The 22,263-nt window shown below is 38.1% G+C and overlaps 1 protein-coding gene across 3 annotated transcripts in view; it reads left to right on the top strand.

Annotated features, from left to right (window-relative positions):
- Positions 1-22,263, top strand: part of SSH2 (slingshot protein phosphatase 2) — a 251,232-nt gene that overhangs the window by 129,328 nt on the left and 99,641 nt on the right. The window contains exon 1 of one of the 3 annotated variants that reach the window (XM_059380664.1): positions 19,055-19,369. The exons of the other annotated variants lie outside the window; for them this stretch is intronic. Within the exon in view, the coding sequence (XP_059236647.1) occupies positions 19,242-19,369 (128 nt within the window). The 5' untranslated portion in view covers positions 19,055-19,241. Of the gene's footprint in view, positions 1-19,054; positions 19,370-22,263 lie in introns of those variants that run through there. 3 annotated transcript variants of the gene reach the window in all.

The following is a 22,263-nucleotide window of genomic DNA, read 5'->3' as shown; positions in this document are numbered from 1 at the left end:
TCCCATTCACTCTTCAATCCATGAAATCTAGCTTTTATCCCTTCTACCACTCAAACTACTGCTTCTTGTTAAGATCACCAGTGAATACTTTTTGGTTCCCATCTTAAGGGGCACTATAGACCTTTCTTCTCTTCAGTTTTGGCTTTCTTGTCATCATTCTTTGGTGGTTCCCATTATGGCCTCTGCCCATAGCCTCCCAATTGGTTTCACCAGCAAGTCTTCCCGTGTTTATCTCTTAAAAGTTAATTTTTCCCCAGAAATCATCCTTACCTCTCTTTTACTTTAGAGCAACATTTTCAACCTTTTGGGGAACATGGAATCATTTGAAAAGTTAGTTAAAATGCTAAACCTTTTCTTTTTCTTTTTTTTTATGCTAAACCTTTTCAAAAGAAAAATGTGTGCATACAACTTAATTTTGCGTAGAATTTCAAGAGTGCTGATGGCTTCCCATTCTCTGCTCTGTATATTGTTCTTTGGTGAACTCATCCACCCCATTCTGCATGCCATGTGCCAGGAACTTTCAAATTTATGTATTCAGGGGCGCCTGGGTGGCTCAGTCATTAAGCATCTGCCTTTGGCTTGGGTCATGATCCTAGGGTCCTGGGATTGAGCCCTACACCAAGCTCCCTGCTCAGCAGGAAGCCTGCTTCTCCCTCTCCTACTCCCCCTCCTTGTGTTCCCTCTCTCACTATCTCTCTCTGTCAAATAAATAAATAAAATCTTTTTTAAAAAATTATGTATTTACCTAAGATCACTTTTTTGAGCTTTAAATGCTTATTTCTAACTGCCTGCAATCTCTTGTATGTCTTCTGGTTGTCTTTATAGTATTTATGAAATTTATTTCTCTTACAAAGTTTCTTCCTCTTCTTCTTAAGGACTCCACAGTCCTCTTACCAGTTTAAGCTAGAAACTTCATATTTATCCCTGACTCCACCCTATCCCTCCATATTCAATAAATCCCTAAGTCTGTCACTTCTACCTCCTGAACTCTTATTGATGAAAGAACAAATATGACAAGTCATAGACTGAAACAAGAACTTAGTACAGACAAAACCATTTTAAATTAGTGAAAATAATTTCTTTTTTTTAACTTTAGGATAATTAATATACAGTGCTATATTAGTTTCAGGTGAACAATATAGTGATTCAGCAATTCTATACATTACTTGTTCATCATGATAAGTGTATTCTTAATCCTTTTTACCTATTTCACCCATTCCCCTACCCCCACTCACCATGAAAATAACTTCTTGAACAAATATCCAAGTAAGAAGAGTAAGCATCGGGTTTTAGGTGGATTTAGACAGACTGATCTTTTTATTCTGGGATGATACTACAGATTTTATTATCTGGGATTCACTACCATTTGGCAAGACTTATTTTAATCTGATTTTAAAAGCTTGCATAAGATAATACAGAATTTGGGGCGCCTGGGTGGCTCAGTGGGTTAAAGCCCCTGCCTTCGGCTCAGGTCATGATCTCAGGGTCCTGGGATCGAGTCCCGCATCGGGCTCTCTGCTCAGCAGGGAGCCTGCTTCCTCTCCTCTCTGCCTGCCTCTCTGCCTACTTGTGATCTGTCTCTGTCAAAGAAATAAATAAAATTTAAAAAATAATAATACAGAATTTGTTTCTGTGGCAGGATTTATGTTAATAAGCTTTATAAAGGACTTTAATTCTGTATAGAATCAAGGGCAGAAGGGGTAACATAAAATATACATATATGTTTTTATGTAAGACTTTTCTTTTTCTACTTATAGGCTCTCTCTCAACCTTAGTCTAGGCCTTTTTCTTATTTGAATTATTGCCTCCTAACATGATCTCTTTGCATCTAACTGATCCTCATGCTGATATATCCTTCACCCACCTTCAGGCATGACTCTGATTTATTCATGTCACTTTCCAACTTAAAGTCTGCCAATATTCTCCATTGCCTATAGAATGGTCTAGACTTCGGTATGGCATTTAAAAAAATTGACCCCAGTTCAACCTTCCAGCCTTACCTACTGCCACTGAACCTTACACCCTTTATTCAGGCCTTAAAGAGCTGTGCTGTCTTCCATAAACATGCCTCTATCCTCTCAAAGCTAATTTATATGTGACTTCAAGCACCAAATTAATGCTTTATATTTATTATCTCATTTCATCCTACTAACAGTCCCAGGGAATTATTGTCCATTCTTTAGATGAGGAAGCAGAGACGCAAAGAGATTAGCGACTTGCTCAAATCATAGGGCGCTGAACTTAAATTCAAACTTAGTATATCTTCACTCTAACTAATGCCTTTCCTTATCCCCCTTCTAGAGTGCCCTTTCCCATCTTTTTTCTGTCTTGTAACATTCCATTCATCCTTTAAAGTTTATCTCACATCACCTCCCATGGAGAGTCTTCTCTTTTTGTTCCTTTATCATGTAAACTTTTTTTTCCCCTGGGTGGGTGTGAAGCCCAGTGCAGGGCTTAAACTCCTGACTCTGAGATCAAGACCTGAGCTGAGATCAAGACTCAACTAAGTGAGTCACCCAGTTGCCTCTATCCTCTAAACTTTGAGCACTTTTTGAATATTGGTTAAGAATCTGGATTTTAGAATTAGATGAGATGTGCATTGTCCTGTTTTTCTGATACTCTGACTTCTAGGGTTTTTGGTATAATCCAACCCATCATGAAAGCATTGTCTTTAGTTTCCTGTTTTGATTTCTTTAGAGTGAGAATTTAAAGATAATTGTGAAGAGTTAAATATAGAATCCTACTAGAAATTTAGAACTTTCCTTCAATCTTTTACAGCTCTCTTAGCCATACCTAATTAAACAGCATTTTTTAAAGTAACTAGCCCAGAGGGAGATAATCTCTAGCAGACTCCCCACTGAGCACAGAGCCTGACAAGGGGCTTGATCTCACAACCCATGAGATCATGACCTGAGCCAAAATCAAAAGTTGGACACTTAAGGCGCCACTTAGGTGCCCCACAAGTCCACAGAGTCTTGATAAGCATGCAACTTAACTGGTAAAACTAGAAGTGAATGGGAATTACTAGAGAGGAATGGCCTGTTAGGAGCATCTCTGCTACTATGACTGTATGCTTTATAGAGACAATGGAGACCGTCAGTCCCCTAGGTCCTTTAAAAGTAGAAGCTGATTAGCAATTCTCACAGATTGCTGTGATGATTAAATGAGATATAATTCATTTAAATAGTTTGGCATAATGCTTAGCACATAGTAAATTTTCAATAAATGTTACTCACTCTTACTAAGAAACATTATAACCTTTATAAAAGAGGTCTGAAATAAAGCATTAACCCGACAGCTTTGGGCGGTAATGAGAGGAGGGCAGGAATAAATTTTTCAAATGAAACCAGTAAAGAGCACACCATTCAGGAAGAACACCGCGTAGTTTGGTGAATTGAGGGCCAGTTTTTCATGTATCTCATCTGTGTCCCCTGCTTTACTGTGGACTGTTTACCATATAATTATATATTCTTGTACTTTGAATACCTAGCATTAACATGGCGCCTGGCAGAGTTGGTATTCATATTTTGGTATGCCTCTGTTTATCCATTAATAAAATATGAACAGTAATTATCATATATGTCCAAATATGAATTAATATTTGAAGGGACTTTGAAAGCCCTGTTGTAAAGATTGAATATTAGGAATTTACTATTCTCTCTCCTAGAGTTCTGTTTTTATTATTACAGGGATTTTCTTTCAAATATCAGCACTTACCAGTTCAGTACTTACCCTTATGTCCATGGAAAAATGTAAGCAGCTGTTCTTCTATAGTTAATGCTTTAGTTTGATTGACTCAAGCTATCTTTCTTCTGAGATTTTTTAAGAAAGGGCCCTTGGGGCAAACATGTTTTATGTTTTATGTTTTTTGGGGATGCTGAACAAAATTTGAACTCGTTGAGAAATGTGAACCTAATGTTTGGTAGAACATATCCATCGTTCAAGTAGTATCTCCCTGTATAGTCCAGTATCAGTGTGGACCTTTGGCTGTGGAGAACTAAGATGCATTTAAGCAGAGATTGTGTTTTACAAAGAAGATGAAACTTAACAGCCAACTAAAGTGGGTGTTTGTGTGCTTTTGTTCTCTTTTTTGTGATGGAATTTCTTCTTACAGGAATTATGTTTAAAATGTGTATTTAGGTGCCACTTTCGATTCCATTCCACTATAAAGAGTTTCAGAATGGAGAATTGGGGAGCTATGTTTTTGTTACAGTTTAACTGACTGTTTAATCATCCACCTCTATTCCAGAAATATCTAGAATAAATTACTCCTGGTAATAGTGTAAGAAGAAAATAGCTTTCTTTAATTGTAATTCATTCAGTATTAGCTAAATCTGTCACCAGCCTCTCACTCAAAGGCCCAAATTTATTTTCTATGACATAAAAAAGGACTATAATTATAAGTGGTTTTCAGCAATCAATAAGTTTCACTAAGGACTTTATTTTTAACAGCTACTTACTATATCTTCCTATTTGCTCAATTTAAAAAATCAGCTTGGATATATTTTTAAATTTAATTTTAATGTAAATGATTAATTTTAATAAGTAATTTTTCTTTAAAAATTTTGTTAGAAGTTGAGTTAAGGCAGAGCAATATCCCTCATTTCCCAAAATTGTATTGCTATTTTTAATTCAACACAACCCGTTTCCTTGAAGACCTCCCTTTTGAAAGGCAGTATTCTGCAATTGAAACAGTGCACACTCAAATTTATTTTTCTCTGTATCTATTATTTTACCTATAAAATTATGAAAACATCAGCCTCAAGGAGTAATTACTATTTTACGTTAGACCATTTAAAGTGAAGTACCTTCCAAACAAAAATAAGGTAATTTCTGGTAATGTAGTCATTTTAAAACACGAAAGCCAAATGTATCTTCCATTGTTTTCAATTATGTGAAAAGAGCACTGGTATTGGAGTTAGAAGATGTATGTTTGTATTGGTTGCATCACCTTAGATTCATTCTTTGAGACGCAGTTTCCTCTTAAAAAAATTAGCATGCTTATTATGAGGCATAAATAATATAGAAATATGAAAAAACCTCAAATAGGCAAAGTACTGTTACATAAATGTTTTATCATAGAGGTATTTTCATCATTAATGAATCTCTTATATTTCTTCTCATGGTCAGTTTGTAATAGAGCATTTTCCTAAAATAAGAGCTCATTTAGGTTTATAAGGTGAGCTACAAAAACTTCGAAGAGTTGGGGTACCTGGGTGGCTCAGTGGGTTAAGCCTCTGCCTTCGGCTCAGGTCATGATCTCCGTGTCCTGGGATCAAGTCCCGCATCAAGGTCTCTGCTCAGCAGGGAGCCGGCTTCCCTCTCTCTCTCTCTGCCTGCCTCTCTGCCTACTTGTGATTTCTCTCTGTCAAATAAACAAATAAAATTAAAAAAAAAAAAAAACACTTCTAGGAGCACTTGAGTGGCTCAGTTGGTTAAGCGGCTGACTTTAGCTCAGCTCATGATTTTGGGGTCCTGGGATCAAGTCAGGTATTGCAAAGGGTCACTCTCAGTAAGAAGTCTCCCCATGCTGATTGTCCTTCCCTCTCTCTCTCTCTCTTTCTCTCTCTCTCTCAAATCTTTAAAATAAACTTTTAAAAATATTTCTCTTTTAATTATTTAATATACTCATTTTATTTGGGATGCCTATCAACCATAAATAGTTTTCCAGCTCTGGACTTAAACCATGTTAAGAAGGGGATTATAAAATCATTTGAAATCATTTCATGAACTCCCCAGAAAAGGATGGAAAAGTCAAAGCTGAAATAACTACTTTACAAGAAGTGACTATTTGAAGATAAATTTTAAAGGGACTGGTCTTTTCTCTTTTTATTCATTAAATACCATAAAGCAAGAGCTTAAACAGTAATTAGACTATCAAGCCTAATTATTGTTTTCTATAAGTATACCAGGTTCTTAGTATCTAAAACCAGTTGATATCATTCCTCTCTGAGGTTTTTAGACAAAATAGGAACTAGGGGTTTTGTTTATTTATTTTTTAAAGATTTATTTATTTGAGAGAGAGCGTGTGCATGTTCACATGAACTGGGGGAGGGGCAGAAGGAGAGGGAGCAAGAATCTCAAGTAGATTGCACTGAGTGGAGCTCCTGAGATCAAGACCTGAACTGAAACCAAGAGTCAAAGGTTTAACCCACTACGTCACACAGAACCCCTGTTTTATTTTTCCAACATTTTATTTTTTTAAAAAAGTAAACAAGCAGATGATTGAAAGAGCTGTACAGTAAACACCCCAATACACACCCTTCCTGGATTCACAATTTGCATTTTGCTCTCTTGACTTTGTCACATATCTACTCACCTATCCACCCTGGGTTAGAAGGTTTAAGCAAGAAAAATATTTTGTTTATTCTTTTATATCTATTTTATATAGTACTATGTAAGAAATAATTTAAAGGATTTACAAGCTACAACTTTCTGAATGAATTTTACATTAAAAATATGTTGTGGGGGGGCGCCTGGGTGGCTCAGTGGGTTAAGCCTCTGCCTTCGGCTCGGGTCATGATCTCAGAGTCCTGGGATCGAGTCCCGCATCGGGCTCTCTGCTCAGCGGAGAGCCTGCTTCCCTCTCTCTCTCTCTGCCTGCCTCTCCATCTACTTGTGATTTCTCTCTGTCAAATAAATAAATAAAATCTTAAAAAAAAAAAATATGTTGTGGGAACCTGGGTGGCTCAGTTTAAGCAACTGCCTTTGGCTCAGGTCATGATCCTGGAGTCCTGGAATCGAGTCCCACATCAGGCTCCCTGCTCAGCAAGGAGTCTGCTTCTCCTGCTGACCTCTCTCCTCTCATGCTCTCTCTCATTCTCTCTCTCTCTCAAATAAATAAATAAAATCTTTTTTAAAATATGCTCTTTGCATAGTATAAAATATAATATAAAACACGAATGGAAAGATGAACATCAAATTTAGGAAGAATATGTATATGTGCAGACAGGGGTGAAAGGGTTCACAAAAGGCTCCAGTTGTGATGTTTTATTTCTTTGAATCCAAAGAGTAAGGGGCGCCTGGGTGGCTCAGTGGGTTAAAGCCTCTGCCTTCAGCTCAGGTCATGATCCCAGGGTCCTAGGATCGAGTCCCGCATCGGGCTCTCTATTTAGCGGGGAGCCTGCTTCCTCCTCTCTCTCTCTGCCTCCTTCTCTGCCTACTTGTGATCTCCGTCTGTCAAATAAATAAATAAAATCTTAAAAAAAAAATCCAAAGAGTAAAATGTTAGAATGTGATAGTACTGTCTATTGAGTATCTGGCTATTTGTTATCCTTTCTGTTCTTTGCTGTATGTTTGAAATATTTTGCAATTAAAAATTAAAATATCTGTGGGGCGCCTGGGTGGCTCAGTGGGTTAAGCCGCTGCCTTTGGCTCAGGTCATAATCTCAGGGTCCTGGGATCGAGTCCCGCATCGGGCTCTCTGCTCAGCAGGGAGCCTGCTTCCTCCTCTCTCTCTGCCTGCCTCTCTGCCTACTTGTGATCTCTCTCTGTCAAATAAATAAATAAAATATTTTTTTAAAAAATTAAAATATTTGCTACTTAGTTTTCTTTGCCCTTGGCAAAGTATTTTTCACTTTACTTAAGATCCATTGTCTAGATGGCCTTCCAGCTGAGGTGGATTAAATAGAATCTGACAAAACCGTATCTTTGCTCAGTTGGTGCACTAGCTGAAGAATGATACAAAATACCCCCTTTCTACTAAGCATTGAGGAGTATAACTTTTGCATACTTCTTAGGTTTTGCCTAACCCAGAGAGAAGAACTTCCTGTATTGTACTTAAATTCCTTGAAGATACTTGACTTGCTTTTTGAAAGGGTATAATTGCGCAAGTATGGATTTTGCATATTCACCTGATTTTAGAAAAGAAAGACATGGAAAGTGAAATATGGCCAGGGAAGCTGATACATGAAAGCTCAAGGAGATAATGATGCTGTTCAGCCAGGACGGAGAAACTTGACCAGTCTAAACAAACTGCATAGTACTAAATTGCTTGTGAAAGGGCTGAATCAATCCTGCTGCGATTTGAACTTTTGGCTCCTGAAAGTCTAGGACAGGCTTGAAAATAAAAATAAAGCCCTTACCTAACTGGGTTGTATTCCAGGCCCTCTACTGGATTCTCTGTGTGAAGGAGGCATCTATCTATCAGAAAAAAGAGAGCAGGAGAAAAATGAGGCAGTGAAAAGGAGGCTTAGGGGCCACTCCTTATACCAGCTATGAGGGAGATCACTAATGTACTGATTCCTTCAGGAAATATTTATCTAGAACCCTCAGAAAACTATAGTGGGGTGCAAGGTAAGGGATCAACCAAATATATTTAATGCTTAAGACTTGCCTAGCACTGTGCTAAGGTCTGTGAAGTTTACAAAAGAGAGTTACTGTATCTGATTTGCTCCCACCAAGAGATGCGTTATACAGCATAAAATGGAGAAGAAAACCTTGAATAATAATATAGATTATAAATTCTAAAGGAGTCAGAAAAGTTTCCTAGCATACTATAAATAAGGAATTGATCATTGGTCTTAATCAGAAGATGTAAGTCCAAATCCTAGCTCTGATATTGCTGTATAAACTTGGGTAGGTTCCTTTATTTCTGAGCCTCAGGTTCCTCATCTGTAAAATGAAGCTGATAATCCCAGCTAGTTCTGCTTACCTGTACACAGGATTGTAATGAGAATCAGTGAGGATGAATGTGAAAACACTATAGGGTTTCTAATTGTTGAAAGACCTGAGAATTGAAACAAGGCCTTGAGAAATATATTCTACATGGATAACTTGAAAGGCTAGGTAAAAGTGGTCTCAGGGAACAACTTGAACAGAGAGGAGTATGAGACTCAGATACAAGAGGACAGTATAAAAACCTAATTATAGCAAAGAATGGGTTAAAAAAAAAAGTTATACTGATTGTTTTGGAGAAGGAATGGAATTGAGGGTAATTAGGACTGGACTATAGTAGGATTTAAATTATGGAGGATCTGAAAGCTAGAAGTGAAAGTTTGGGCTTGTTCTGAAAGGGAATAAGGGACTATTTGGGGATTCTGAGTAAGGAATTATTATAAAAGTAGTCAATGTCATTTTAATAGTATCTTGGAAAGTGCCTGGTGTACAGATATTCAAAATTAGTCCAAATGAATTCAGTCAATCTATCGACAATATATAGGTTGAATTAGACACACCTACACCTAGAGTCTGAGCTTTTTATCACCTAGATTATTAGTGTGGTTCAACTTTTTCTTTACCTGCCTAGCAAGTAGGTTTATTTCAAACATCAAATAAGATGATGATGCCACCATTATCTTCAAATACATTAAATGCTTCCTTCACAGAGGATGCTGTGTAAAGAAACTAGGGAAACAAACAAAAAACTATGGCCACAAATGCCTTGGAAAATGTCTTGTGATGAATATTAGCTTGAAATGCAGAGTTCTAAGGGGTTTGGTAGCAAAAGGCTGGTATACAACAGCCAGAAGATCTTAACTGCTATATTTAGTACTGGGTTAGGTCCCTGTTACTGTCCTGGACCTGCCAGGCATAGCTAGGATCAAACAGAGGAGAAAATACCAAGTGCTGTAAGGTAAGTAAGGTCTCCAGTTCTTCCTGTTGGCAGTAGAACTTTTCAGACTTAACCTGTTCCATAGTGAACCTCCATCATCATGAAGACAGTATAGAGTACTGGTTAAGGAAACAGGTTCTGGAGCCAGTCTAACTGGCTGGGGTTGTAATACTGCTGTATTACCTTAAACAAATGATTCAACCTCTCTGAGCCTCATAAAGATAAGAATAGAATCACAGAGCTGTTTGTGAGGATTAAGTGAGATACTGCATGCTGGTACACCATGAATGTCAGCTCAACAAATGTCAGTTATTGTTTTTATTTTCAAAACCTTCTCAGTTCCTCTAGCCTCCACTTTTTGGTTAATTCTAAATTAACTTTCTGTTTTTCTGTCTCTCGTCTCACCTCATTCAGGACATTGAAAGCCACATGGAATTAGCATCAAACAAGATTCTAAAATATCTTCTGAATTTAAAATTATATTAGCTTAAAAGTAGTTTAAGTATTACATATATTTGTTATAGTCTAAGTACTTCTTTGAAATCAATGTCCGTAGTACAGTTTTTCATTTTTCTTTAAATTAAGTCTATTTTTCTAGTTTTTCTCCATAAGCATGTGTCATATACATACATACATATATATAAATACACACACACATATATTCAATGTAGTATGTAAAAGATGGGGTATAGAAGAGGATCTTGGGGGCACCTGGGTAACTCAGTGGGTTAAAGCTCTGCCTTCTGCTCAGGACATGATCCCAGGGTCCTGGGATCAAGCCCCACGTCAGACTCTCTGCTCGGTGGGGAGCCTGCTTCCCCCTCTCCTCTCTCTCTGCCTGCCTCTCTGTCTACTTTCTTTTATCAAAAAAAAAAAAAAAAAAAAAAAAAGAAGAAGAAGAAGAGGATCTTGGGCCCTAAGTTAATTTAACAGATCACAGGATAAGAGGCGTTAAGATTCCATGGGAAAATTAAAAACTAAACCTTTCAGGAGGACAGTTTATCCCTATCTAACAATTCCTAAGATGTTTAAAATAGTTTAACTGCCAGTTCCACCTCTAGGCATAAATCCTAGAAATATATTCACATGTATGCATAAAGATTGCATGGAAGTATGTTCATAATGATATTGTATGTAATGGTTAAGACTATAAGCATCTTAAAATCAGTAGAGGACTGTTTAAATAAAGTATATATAATTGTAAAATAGAACACTATACACTCCTTTAAAAGAATGAGGGAAATCTATATAAACATAGGAAAATGTATAAGATGTAGTGATAAGTGGAGGGGAAAGCAAGCAGCAGAATAATATGTATAATGCATATAATATAATTCTATGCATATGTGCATGTGTGTTTCTTAAAAGGCAGCTACAATATATTAATCTTTACATATGCACAGGAAATTTCTGGAAAGATGAACAGTCATCCCTGAGAGTAGGATAATGGGGATAAGAAGAGTGAATTTTTTTTTTTAACCTTTATGAACACTGGGGGAAAAAAAATCATAAACACATTTTTTAAAACTGGCAAAAAAAGTTTTAATCATTCAGCATATGTTGCTTTTATTTTTTTAACTAGGGGATTATGCTAAATGAAATAAGTTAAGCAGAGAAAGACAGTTATCATATGGTTTCACTTATATGTGGAACACAAGGAATAACATGGAGGACATTAGGAGAAGGAAGGGAAAAACAAAGCGGGAGAATTCAGATAGGGAGACGAACTCTGAAAGACTATGGGCCATAGGAAATAAACTGAGGGTTTTGGGGGGTGGTGCAGATGGATGAGCCCAGTAATGGGTACTAAGAAGGGCACGTATTACATGGAACACTGGGTGTTATACACAAACAATGAATCATGGAACATTACATCAAAAACTAATGATGTACTATATAGTGACTAACATAACTTAATAAAATTAAAAAAGAGAAAAGAAAAAGAAAATGCCAAAAATAAATAAAATGTTAAAAGAGATAGAATAGAGATTAAATGGTTAAATGTTTTATAAGATGTGTTGGATGTGAAAAGTGATCTGTAAATGCCTATTATTTTTACTAAACAATAGCATGTGGGACTTTTGTAACCTGAAGAAAGCAGCATTTCAGCGTCTCTTCCTACTGGAGCATATGGTGCTTAAGACCATGGGGGATGAATGCCTTAGAGATTGCCTCTCGTGGAGTTGATATGCAGATCTTTTCAGTATGTCCCATTGCGCTTATGGTGGAAAGTTCCATGGAAAGGACTACAAGGGTTCAGTGTCATTGTTCTATCCAGTGTTTAAAACTATTGTCTGATACTCTTTTAAATAAAGCTATTAGCCACATGGTGATTACAAAAGGATTGCTTTTAAGAGCCTTTGTTTACAGAGTTTGGTTTATTGTATTGTATGAAGAGTGCCTTTGACTAAGTGTAGTGAGATAACTCTTGGTGCTGTCTGGGCAACAAGTTAGCAACTTGGATGTATTATCTTGAGAGTTTTATCCTAGCCTTTTACAGATTAACAGGAGACAGAATGTTGTGCTACTCCAGGTAACAGGCTTTTTGTTTTGTAACTCTTTAAAGTGTTGGTTTTCTCCCTTCTAACACTCAGGGGATTAATTTACTATTTATTTCTGTAGATTATGCCCTTGGAGAAAACATAAAAAATCAAATAGGCAGATATAGTCATATTTTCTTATGACTAAGTATTTTTAAAATAAAGTTATATAAGTTAATACTATTATTTAAAAGCTTGTAAATACAGGGGCGCCTGGATGGCTCAGCTGGTTAAGCATCTGCCTTCGGCTCAGGTCGTGACTGCCCTAGGATTGAGTCCCTTGACAGGCTCCCTGCTCAGCGGGGAGCCTGCTTCTCCCTCTCCCTCTGCCATTCCCCCTGCTTGTGCATTCTTGCTGTCTCTCTCTCTCAAATAAATAAATAAAATCTTTAAGTAATAATAAGAGCTTGAAAATACAAAAAATCCAATAGACACTACAGATCTCACATTACTACAAAATCCAATATTAAGTCAATATAAGTAATTGCCTGACAAACAATAATGGTGAATACTTCCTGGATGAATGGGAATAGTACATTAGGGAAGTTTGTATGTATTTTAATTTCTATTCATTCATCAGCTTCTCATCCCAAATACAACAAATACAACTAGCTTTCTGTTACTGGAAGCTGATTGGCCGATTTATGAATGGTAATAATGAGAATTTCACACTGTATTGTTCAAAAAGCACTTATGTAAAACTAAAACTGTGAGGTAAACGATACTATCCCCTCTTGAAAATTAAAGAAACTGAGCGGGCATCTGGGTGGTGTAGTGGGTTAAAACCTCTGCCTTTGGCTGGGGTCATGATCCCAGGGTTCTGGAATTGAACCCTGTATCCGGCTCTCTGCTCAGCAAGGAGCCTGCTTCCTCCTCTCTCTCTCTCTGCCTGCCTCTCTGCCTAATTGTGATCTCTGTCTGTCAAATAAATAAATAAATTTTAAAGAAAGAAACTGAGGCTGGAACAGATTAAAATTTGCCCATAGATAATATGCCCATAGAATCTAGAACTTCTGCTTTCAGACTCATTGACATTTCAATGTTGCCTGCTTTGGCTGCTTTTCAGATTGGTGGAAAGAGCATGGAATATTATTTCTAGTCAACATCTTAACTTCTTCAACAAATGCATTAAAATGTACAGTCAACTTTACTTCAGGGTTGCCAGACAAAGGCCCTTGCCCACCCCCGGCATACACACAAACATATATGCACTTAGCTATTAATGACCTGAAGAAAGACACATGGGTTTATTTTCCCTATTAGGAGTTTTTACCTCAAAGAAACAGTCAAAAGATAAGATGAATGAAAAAAAAAAAAAGATGAGTTGGAGGAGTTAGAGAAGCAGAAAAAAATTAAAATCAAAAGATTTAAGGGCACCTGGCTGGTTTACTTGGTAGGAACATGTGACTCGATCTCGGGGTTGTGAGTACAAGTCCCACTTTGGGTGTAGAGATTACTTAAAAAACCAAAATCTGATTAATTAATACATTTATTACAGTCATGCACTCTGATCTAAGATACTTCTTTGGAGACTCCCAACTTTCTGATTTTATTTCTGAAGGTCAGTCTCCCCAACTTTTCTCTAAACTCTGTTGAACTGAGCCATTAAGTCGCAAGTATAGATTTTTGTGCCATACACTCTTTCTAAGTACTTTCGGTCTATTAACTTATTCCTCATAGTAACTTCATAAATTTGGTACTAATAATAAACCACAGATTAAGCGACTATCCAAAGTTCACAGTTAATGGTGACACTAAGATTCAAACCCAGCCTAGTAATTCCAAGGCTAGGATTTTTTTTCAAATATAATTAACATACAGCTTTATATTAGTTTCAGGTATACAATATCATAATTCAACAATTCTATACATTTCTCAGTGTTCATTAAGATGAGTGTACTATAAACCTCTTTATCTATTTCACTCACCACCACCCCCCACCTCCTTTCTGGCAACCACCAATTCTCTGTATTTAAGAGTCCAGTTTTTCTGTTTGTCTCTTTTTTTCTTTGTTCATTTATTTTGTTTCTTAACTTCCACATATGAATGAAACCATTGATATTTCTCTCTCTCTGACTGACTGATTTCACTCAGCACTATACCTGTAGGTCTGTCCATGTTATTGCAAATGGCAAGATTTCATTCTTTTTTATGGCTGAGTAATATTCGGTTTTCTATATAAACCAAAGTTAGGATTTTTAACTGTTCGACTCTACGGCTTTGAACTAAATGACTGTTTATCTTAAGTAAATTAAATGCAGTTTTCAGGATTTCTAAGTTGAAGGAAATTCCTTTCCTAAGTGCCTGACTTTAACAAAAATAGATTTAGGGACCTTCCTTGGTGTTTTATTATCCCACTTTACAAATAAAAATCAATGACTTAGGGACACCTGGGTGGCTCAGTCGTTAAGGGTCTGCCAGGAGCTCAGGTCATGATCTCAGGGTCCTGGGATCAAGTCCTATATCAGGGTTCCCTGCTCAGTAGGGAGCCTGCCTCTCCCTCTGCCCTTCCCCCTGCTTGTGTGCATTCTCTCAGTCTCTCTCAAATAAATAAATAAATAGATAGATAGATAGATAGATAGATAAATAAATAAAATCTTTTTAAAAAAAGAAAGAAAGAAAATCAATGACTTAGCCAAAATCTTAGTTTAGTAAATGGCATGTTAGAACTAGAGCTTAGGTCCTCTGGTTTCTAATCTGCTTTTGGCAGTTTAACACAATCACTTTTTAGCTCATTAGCTACCTTCCATTCAAGTGATCCACCCAGGTTGAAATTTTGTTCAGCAGCAAAAACATGCCCACTTCCTTCATATTTAAGGGCACTTTCCTGTCTGTCCTGGAATTCCAGTTGGTCAGCAAGTAAGTCCCTGGTTTACAGTGTTCACACCTTAAGGAGAGACATGAAGACATAGTGACGGATGCACCTTATGGATACAAGGGACATCTATTAAAAGCATCTAATTTTTTTTTAATTTTTTAAATATTTTATAAACATATAATGTATTATTAGCCCCAGGGGTACAGGTCTGTGAATCGCCAGGTTTACACACGTCACAGCACTCACCATATCACATATCCTCCCCAATGTCCATAACCCCACCACTCTCTCCCTATCCCCCCCTCACCCTCAGTTAGTTTTGTGACAGTAAGTGTCTCTTATGGTTTGTCTCCCTCCTGATCCCATCTTGTTTCATTTATTCTTTTCCTACCCCCCAAACCCTCCACGTTGCATCTCTACTTCCTCATATCAGGGAGATCTTAAGATAGTTGTCGTTCTCTGATTGACTTAATTTTGCTAAGCATAATACCCTCTAGTTCCATCCATGTCATCACAAATGGCAAGATTTCGTTTCTTTTAATGGCTGCATAGTATTCCATTGTATATATATACCACATCTTCTTTATCCATTCATCTGTTGATGGACATCTAGGTTCTTTCCATAGTTTGGCTATTGTGGACATTGCTGCTATAAACATTCAGGTGCACGTGCCCCTTTGGATCACTATGTTTGTATCTTTAGGGTAAATACCCAGTAGTGCAATTAAAAGCATCTAATATTTTTAACATATAATTCTATAAAAACTTAATTTGGTCATAACTAATGCTGTGAAGAGCCAAAATAACATTTTAAATATTCATATTTCTGGGGTGCGTGGGTGGCTCAGTGGGTTAAAGCCTCTGCCTTCGGCTCGGGTCATGGTCCCAGGGTCCTGGGATCGAGCCCCGCATTGGGCTCTCAGCTCACCGGGAAGCCTGCTTCCTCCTCTCTCTATCTCTCTCTGCCTGCCTCTCTGCCTACTTGTGATCTCTGTTTGTCAAATAAGTAAATAAAATCTAAAAAAATAAAATCTTTAAAAAACTAAAATATTCATATTTCTGAGCCTTGAAATGATCATTAAATGACATGACAAAATGTATTTTAAATCTTCTAACTCAAGCAAGAGTATGAAGATACGCAGCAATTTTTCTTCGGGGCCTTTGTGCAGATTTTTAAAAACCCCTTCTGACTTCATGTGGAGTAGAAAAATAGCTTAGTTTATTTCATGTTGCTCAGTCTAATTTGGAATCATTTTTGAATTCCTAGATGCTTGGGTACAGAGAGTTTGCTCCCTAGAGCCTTGTTTCCTGACAGTGGAGAGTAAAGGATTAAATTGAGCTGAAACTAAATTGATTGACATTTTGACACTCTGCAGATCATGAAAAGAAAGGGAATTTGTTCAGCTTTTTTAAGACAGTAGCAGAAAGAACTGTTCCCTTAAAAGTACCCCAGTTTGCAAAGATGATTTAGTTTTTTTCTTAAAAAAAAAAAAATTATGAGGCACGTTCTAGCACTTTCCCAATTTCCTATCTTACAGTTCAAAGCGAGAATTTAACTTTGAAAGCTTTTGAAAAGGCCTGGATGGGGTGTTAAAATAGACTCCGCTGAACAGGCACTGGCAGAGGTCTTTTGAGGGGAAACAAAAGACTATGCACTTCTGGGGTGTCACTATAGGAACCTATCTATAAAAGACAAATATACATATTTATGAAATCCTTATCTTTAGCGTTTTGTAAATGCCAGAGATATTAAGTGCGAATTGAGTAAGATACATTTCCTGCTGACTTCTTTTTCAGACAGATATAGATGATTATTACCATTCCATCATTTTCATAAACAGCATCATTTAGTACTGACTTCAATAAAATCCCATCTCTGCTGTCATAAAAGGAACTGGACTCACCTTAACAGTGCTCTTCTAAACAGCCTGCTGCCTTTTTTTGATCATTGCCTGGAGGCTGTAATAAATTACAGCCTGGAAGAAGTTTCAAACTGGCAAGTTTGCCAGATATTTAAAGCAATTTATTTTGGGGTGTATCAGCAGATTTTTTCTTACACTGCCATTTGGGTGCCTGCTGACACAGCCTGAATAAATCTTTCAAACACTTTCCTTACTAGAGATGGATGAAGATGATGATGCACTGGACTCCAGACCTTTCATTAACTCTTCACTTGCCAATGGTTCTTTCCTGTTACCAGATCTGTAGGAAACTTAGAACCCTATTTCCAGCATGAGTTTGCAATATTTCAAATCTCTTAGTGCCTTGGCAACAACTTTAAGTTTTATGGAACGATAAACTAACAAAAGAGTTTCTGGTTTTAGGCATAAAATGTATAATTTAGGGGCACCTAGGTGGCTCAGTGGATTGGGCCGATGCATTCGGCTCAGGTCATGATCTCAGGGTCCTGGGATCGAGTCCCACATCGGGCTCTCTGCTGAGCAGGGAGCCTGCTTCCTTCTCTCACTCTCTATCTGCCTGCCTCTCTGCCTACTTGTGATCTCTCTCTGTCAAATAAATAAAATCTTTAAAAAAAAATTTTTTTTAAATGTATAATTTAGATTGATTATTTCCTTTCTAGTATTTAGAAAATTGCCAAATTTCCCAAAAGGAAAAGAGATCTGAAAATTTATCTAAAACAAAGACTTGTTTCTTCTTGATTCTAACATATGTTGAGTCTTAAAGTGACTTGTTTCTAATTTTAGTCTCTTGTCTTATAATAGGATAGTGAAGTCATTTTTAAAAATTATTACTAATTCTGGCTCTAGGTCCAAAGACAGTTATTGATATATAATTTAGTCAGGTATTCAGAAAACCATAAAATGCACATGCCTAAAAATTTTTGGTCTGATGAGACTGGAAGGGCAAGAGATGAGGGAACCGACTTTTACTGAGTACCTGCTGCATGCCTACCCGTTTTGTAGCCACTGTATAGGATGCAGGAGAGACAGAAGAGATTTTCTGAAGATTTTATGAAGAGCTAGTTCCTGGTCAGGTGAAAGGCATTGTTCAGTGAGTTGTTAGGAACATGATAAAGCTTAATCTCATGAAAGTATCAGGGTATAGGGCTTGGTAGGAAAAGCCCCACCTAAAACAGAAGTCATAAAACTGGGGTTCATATCTAGTGATGTCACTTACAAGTGAGGTCATCTGGCTGGACCCTGGATATTTATTTCTACATCTGTAAAGTGCGGATATACTCTCTAGCCTGTCTCTCTCTCCTAGATCGTTTGGCACAATAATAATCAACCATGGCCGTACATTGCAGTCACCCAGGGAACTTTGAAAAATATTGATGTCTAAGATCTCAAACTCAAGAGATTCTGATTTGATTGGTCTGGGGTGCAACCAGGCATTAGGGTGTTTAAAATCCCCACAAGTGATTCCTATGTGTAGCTAAGGCTGTGAATCCTTGGTTTGGAGAATCGTTGGGAAAGTCCTTTATAAATTTATTTACAAGGGTCAGTAGATGTTATGGACAATGTAAATAGGATTTTTCCCCATCATAACTTAAGCTGTTTTGCTTCAAAAAACAAAACAAAACCAGAGACCCCGTCGGTGGCTCTTTGAGTTAAGCCTCCCACTCTTGATTTTGGAGCAGATCATGATCTCAGGGTCGTGAGATGAGCCCTGAATCCGGCTCCCCACTGGGGCGGAGCTTGCTTGGGATTCTCTCTCATTCTTCTCCTCCCATCCCCTCTCTTATAAAAACAAAACAAAACAAAACAAAAAAAGCTTATCTCTGAATTTCTCTGGCCTTAGTACATTGAAAACCGTTGGTAAGTATTCGTTACATTTGTGAATGAACGGCCTTTGGAAGTTTTAAGAACACTTGAAAAATGGGGTTTCAATGTGTAGAGTCGTTCAAGAAGCAGGACCTTTCTTACGGAAACATTCCCAAGAAACGCTGGCCTTTTTTGCCCACCCCAGGCTCGCTTCAGTCCTTCACGCAAACGTCTTGGTGCCCACCCTTCCCCACAACAGAGGTGCACGTAGCAGTATCTGGTGGGTGCCCTGAGCTTAAGGGCGGAGCACCCAAAGGGCCGACCCTTTGGGCTCCTGCGACTCTCCCCGCCCTCTGGGCTGGCCCGCTGCAGCGCCCCGCCCCGGACGCGGGTTGGGGCAGGCTGCAGGCGGCGCCCAGGCTCGGAGACTCCAAAGCCGAGCCTTAGGGCTGCGGCGACTGCCTCCGCGCGACCCGGAGGGCCCAGTTTGGACGCGGGGAGCCCGGGCTGCCCGCGCGTCTGGCCCGACGGAGCCCAGCGCGAGCGTCTTTTGCCGGAGCCAGGCGGGGGCCAGGATGTGGAGCTGGGCGCCTTGAGCTGGCTCCATGACCCTGAGCACGTTGGCCCGCGAGAGGAAGGCGTCCCCCGCCTGCACCTGCAGCCTCGGTGGCCCCGACATGATCCCTTACTTCTCCGCCAACGCGGTCATCTCGCAGAATGCCATCAACCAACTGTGAGTGCGCCGCGCGCCCTCCCGCCCTCCACTAAAGCAGGGAAAGTTTGCTTTTCAGCAGCCGCTTTCCCCAGCATCCTGGGGAGCAAGCAAACAAGCGAGGACGAAATCGCACCCTGCGGGCTTAGCGGTTTCGAAGTGTCCGGGGGTATAGTGGGGTGGAGGTGTGGGGTAATTCTTAGAGGCAGAACGTGTCCCGGGGGGTTGGGCGGATTGAACAGCCATTTGCGAGAATTTCTGGTAAACTTTTTGAGGGAATCTGAAAGTGTAGTCGTCCCTGGGAAGTTGTCTGTGGTGACCGAGTGACAGTCGAGCTGGAGACTTCAGGGGTGGAGGGCCGTCTGTAGCTCCTGAAACGCCGCCCGGAAACGCTTGGACTCCCATTCGGGTCCTGGTGTGATCAAGCTCCCGTGTTTGTTGTTTGGGGTTTTTTTGTCGTTGTTTGAAATAAGTTTGCGTGTGACTGTAGGTTTCTGTTGCAAGCCGCTAACACAAAGGAAGTCTGTCCATTCTTCACTCCCGCTGGTTGTAGTCTGGAATTATTTCAGAAAATTGGATTTCAGTAGTTCGGCTGTTTTACTTTTAGTCTACCCCTGTTGTAGTACAAGTCTGCTTGCACGCCTTCATTCACGGAAGTGGAAGATTCAACGCATCTTTAAATCGTCGCTGTTTTTGAAGTCTCTTGGAGTTGTTGTCCTTCCCTTCCATTGTGGTTTAGCTATTTTTGAGAAGTGTGTGCTGAAGCTTGTGATTAATCTCGCCTCACGGTTATAAAGCGCAAAGTAGAGGAACTCCCATCTATTCAAGCTGCATCCTTAAACCAGTGGAGTGGTTTAGGGTTACTTTAGGTAGCAGCAGTTTGGTCTTTTTAATGTATTAGTACTCACTCCCGAGTGGCTCCTGGAGAGTCCGCTACTGAGGTTTTCCCAGATTACCAGTACTTAAGCAGCGCTTCTTGGTCCTTCCCAGGTCAACCCTGAAAAACTTTTTTTTAATGTCCAACAACAGAAACTTTCTATTATCTCTTATTAAAGGTGCCAAGATTATCATGTTAAGTGATTTATAAATAACCTTACATCTGATTTATTGTTTTAATTAATGGTTTGCTCTTCCACCAAATCAAATTAAATTCACTTGTTTCAGCTTTTTTCCTTTGTGTTGATTCATGGTAGAGCTCCTACAAAAAATAGCCACACAAAAGTGGTTTTATTCCTGTGAATGTAAACTCTACAGAATTAAACCAGTCACTTACTTGCACTTTTTTTCTTTAAAAAAAAAAAAAGGAGTAGAAGAGAAGGAAAGGAGGGAGTAATCTGAAACTGGATAACCAATATCAAAATAATAGTGTTAACAATAACTTTATAAACTAAAAAAAAAAACATAGTGGGAGCAACCCCCATGTCTATCAGTAGATAAATGGGTACAATAAAACAGTATATGTAATACAACTATTAGTCAGCCTTAAAAAGGAAGGAAATCCTGACAAATGCTACAATAAGGATGAATTTTGAAGACATTATTCTAAGTGAAGTAAATCAGTGACAAAGGACTAATATTGTGTGATTCCCCTTATATGAGGTACCTCAAGTAATACCCAGGAGTTGGGGGAGGGGAAATGAGAAGTTTGTGTTTAATAGATTGAATTTCATTTCAGAAAGAAGAAAAAGTTCTGAGGATGGATGGTGATGAAGGTGGCACAACGATGTGACTATATTTAAAGGCTCTTTAAATTGGTTAAAATGGAAAATTTTATGTTGTGTATATTTAACTGCAATTTTAAAGAGGATTAAACAATTTAAAAGGCAGAGAGCTTCTAAGCTTTTGGGAGGAAAAGGAATTTTGAATTTTAGTTCCTAGTAGAATCAAATTAAGCCCAAATTTCTTTACCTACTAATTACTGTCTTTGGGTAAATCATTTGATTTCAGTTTCTTTCACTATAAAATGAGATTCCTACCCTAGGGGATCATAAGAGATCATATGTGCCAGTAACACTTTGCAAACTGTAAATCCTTGCACAAAAAAATGAGTTAACTGAAATTAAATAATAACTAATAGCTTCCGTTTGTTGACTGCTTGTCACCGTGCAAAGAGTTTAATGTATATTGTCTCATTTAATCATAACAGCAACTTTATGTTTATTTAGATGATGAAACTGAGACTTAGAGAAGTTAAGTAATTGCTTATGGCCATATAGCTAGTAAATGACAAAACTCTCCTTAGAAAATCCAGATCTCTTTCCCAAACTGGTGCTCTCAACCACTGTAAAAATTATATTCTTAGTAGTTGCAAGGCCACTTTTGAGACTTAATCTTAGGAAATGCCCTTAACTGCTGACATTTTCACTTAGTGAAAACCGTATTTGCTACACTAAGATTTGCTAAGGTAGACAATCTTTTAAAGAATTTGCAAACTATTTCTCCTTCGTTTTTGTCTTTTGCCACTTATTTTTTTCTTAAGAGACTTAATATCCAAATTTCACTTCTAAAATGTATCCATTAATATTAAGTTAGCCATCATTTTTATTTTGCATTTATAGTGTCACTGAGTTCATCATTATTTAAAAACCTTTAGGGATAATTCTGATAAAAATAAAACCAAAAATTTTGTTAAAACATGCATTTGGGGTACATAATGCAAAAGTTTTTAATTTAGGGTCCATGGTCACCCATAGTTTTATGGATTGGCTTTAGGAAGTCAGTAAACACCTTGAGATTGTTTGAAAATGTTATGCAGATAAATATATTTTTAAAACAAGATTCTGAAAGTAAGGCAATCTTATAAAAAGTTAATCTCTTTCCTAAAAGGAAGTATTATTTCTAAGGCTTGCTACTGTAAAGCTCAACTGGTGTGAGCATATCCCTGTCATGCCAGATATATAAATAGCAGCAACTGG

This window comes from Mustela nigripes, chromosome 16 (genome assembly GCF_022355385.1).
Source record: "Mustela nigripes isolate SB6536 chromosome 16, MUSNIG.SB6536, whole genome shotgun sequence".
Taxonomy (NCBI): domain Eukaryota; kingdom Metazoa; phylum Chordata; class Mammalia; order Carnivora; family Mustelidae; genus Mustela; species Mustela nigripes.
The sequence above is the reverse complement of the archived record's forward strand: the minus strand, read 5'-3'. Positions and strand labels throughout refer to the sequence as shown.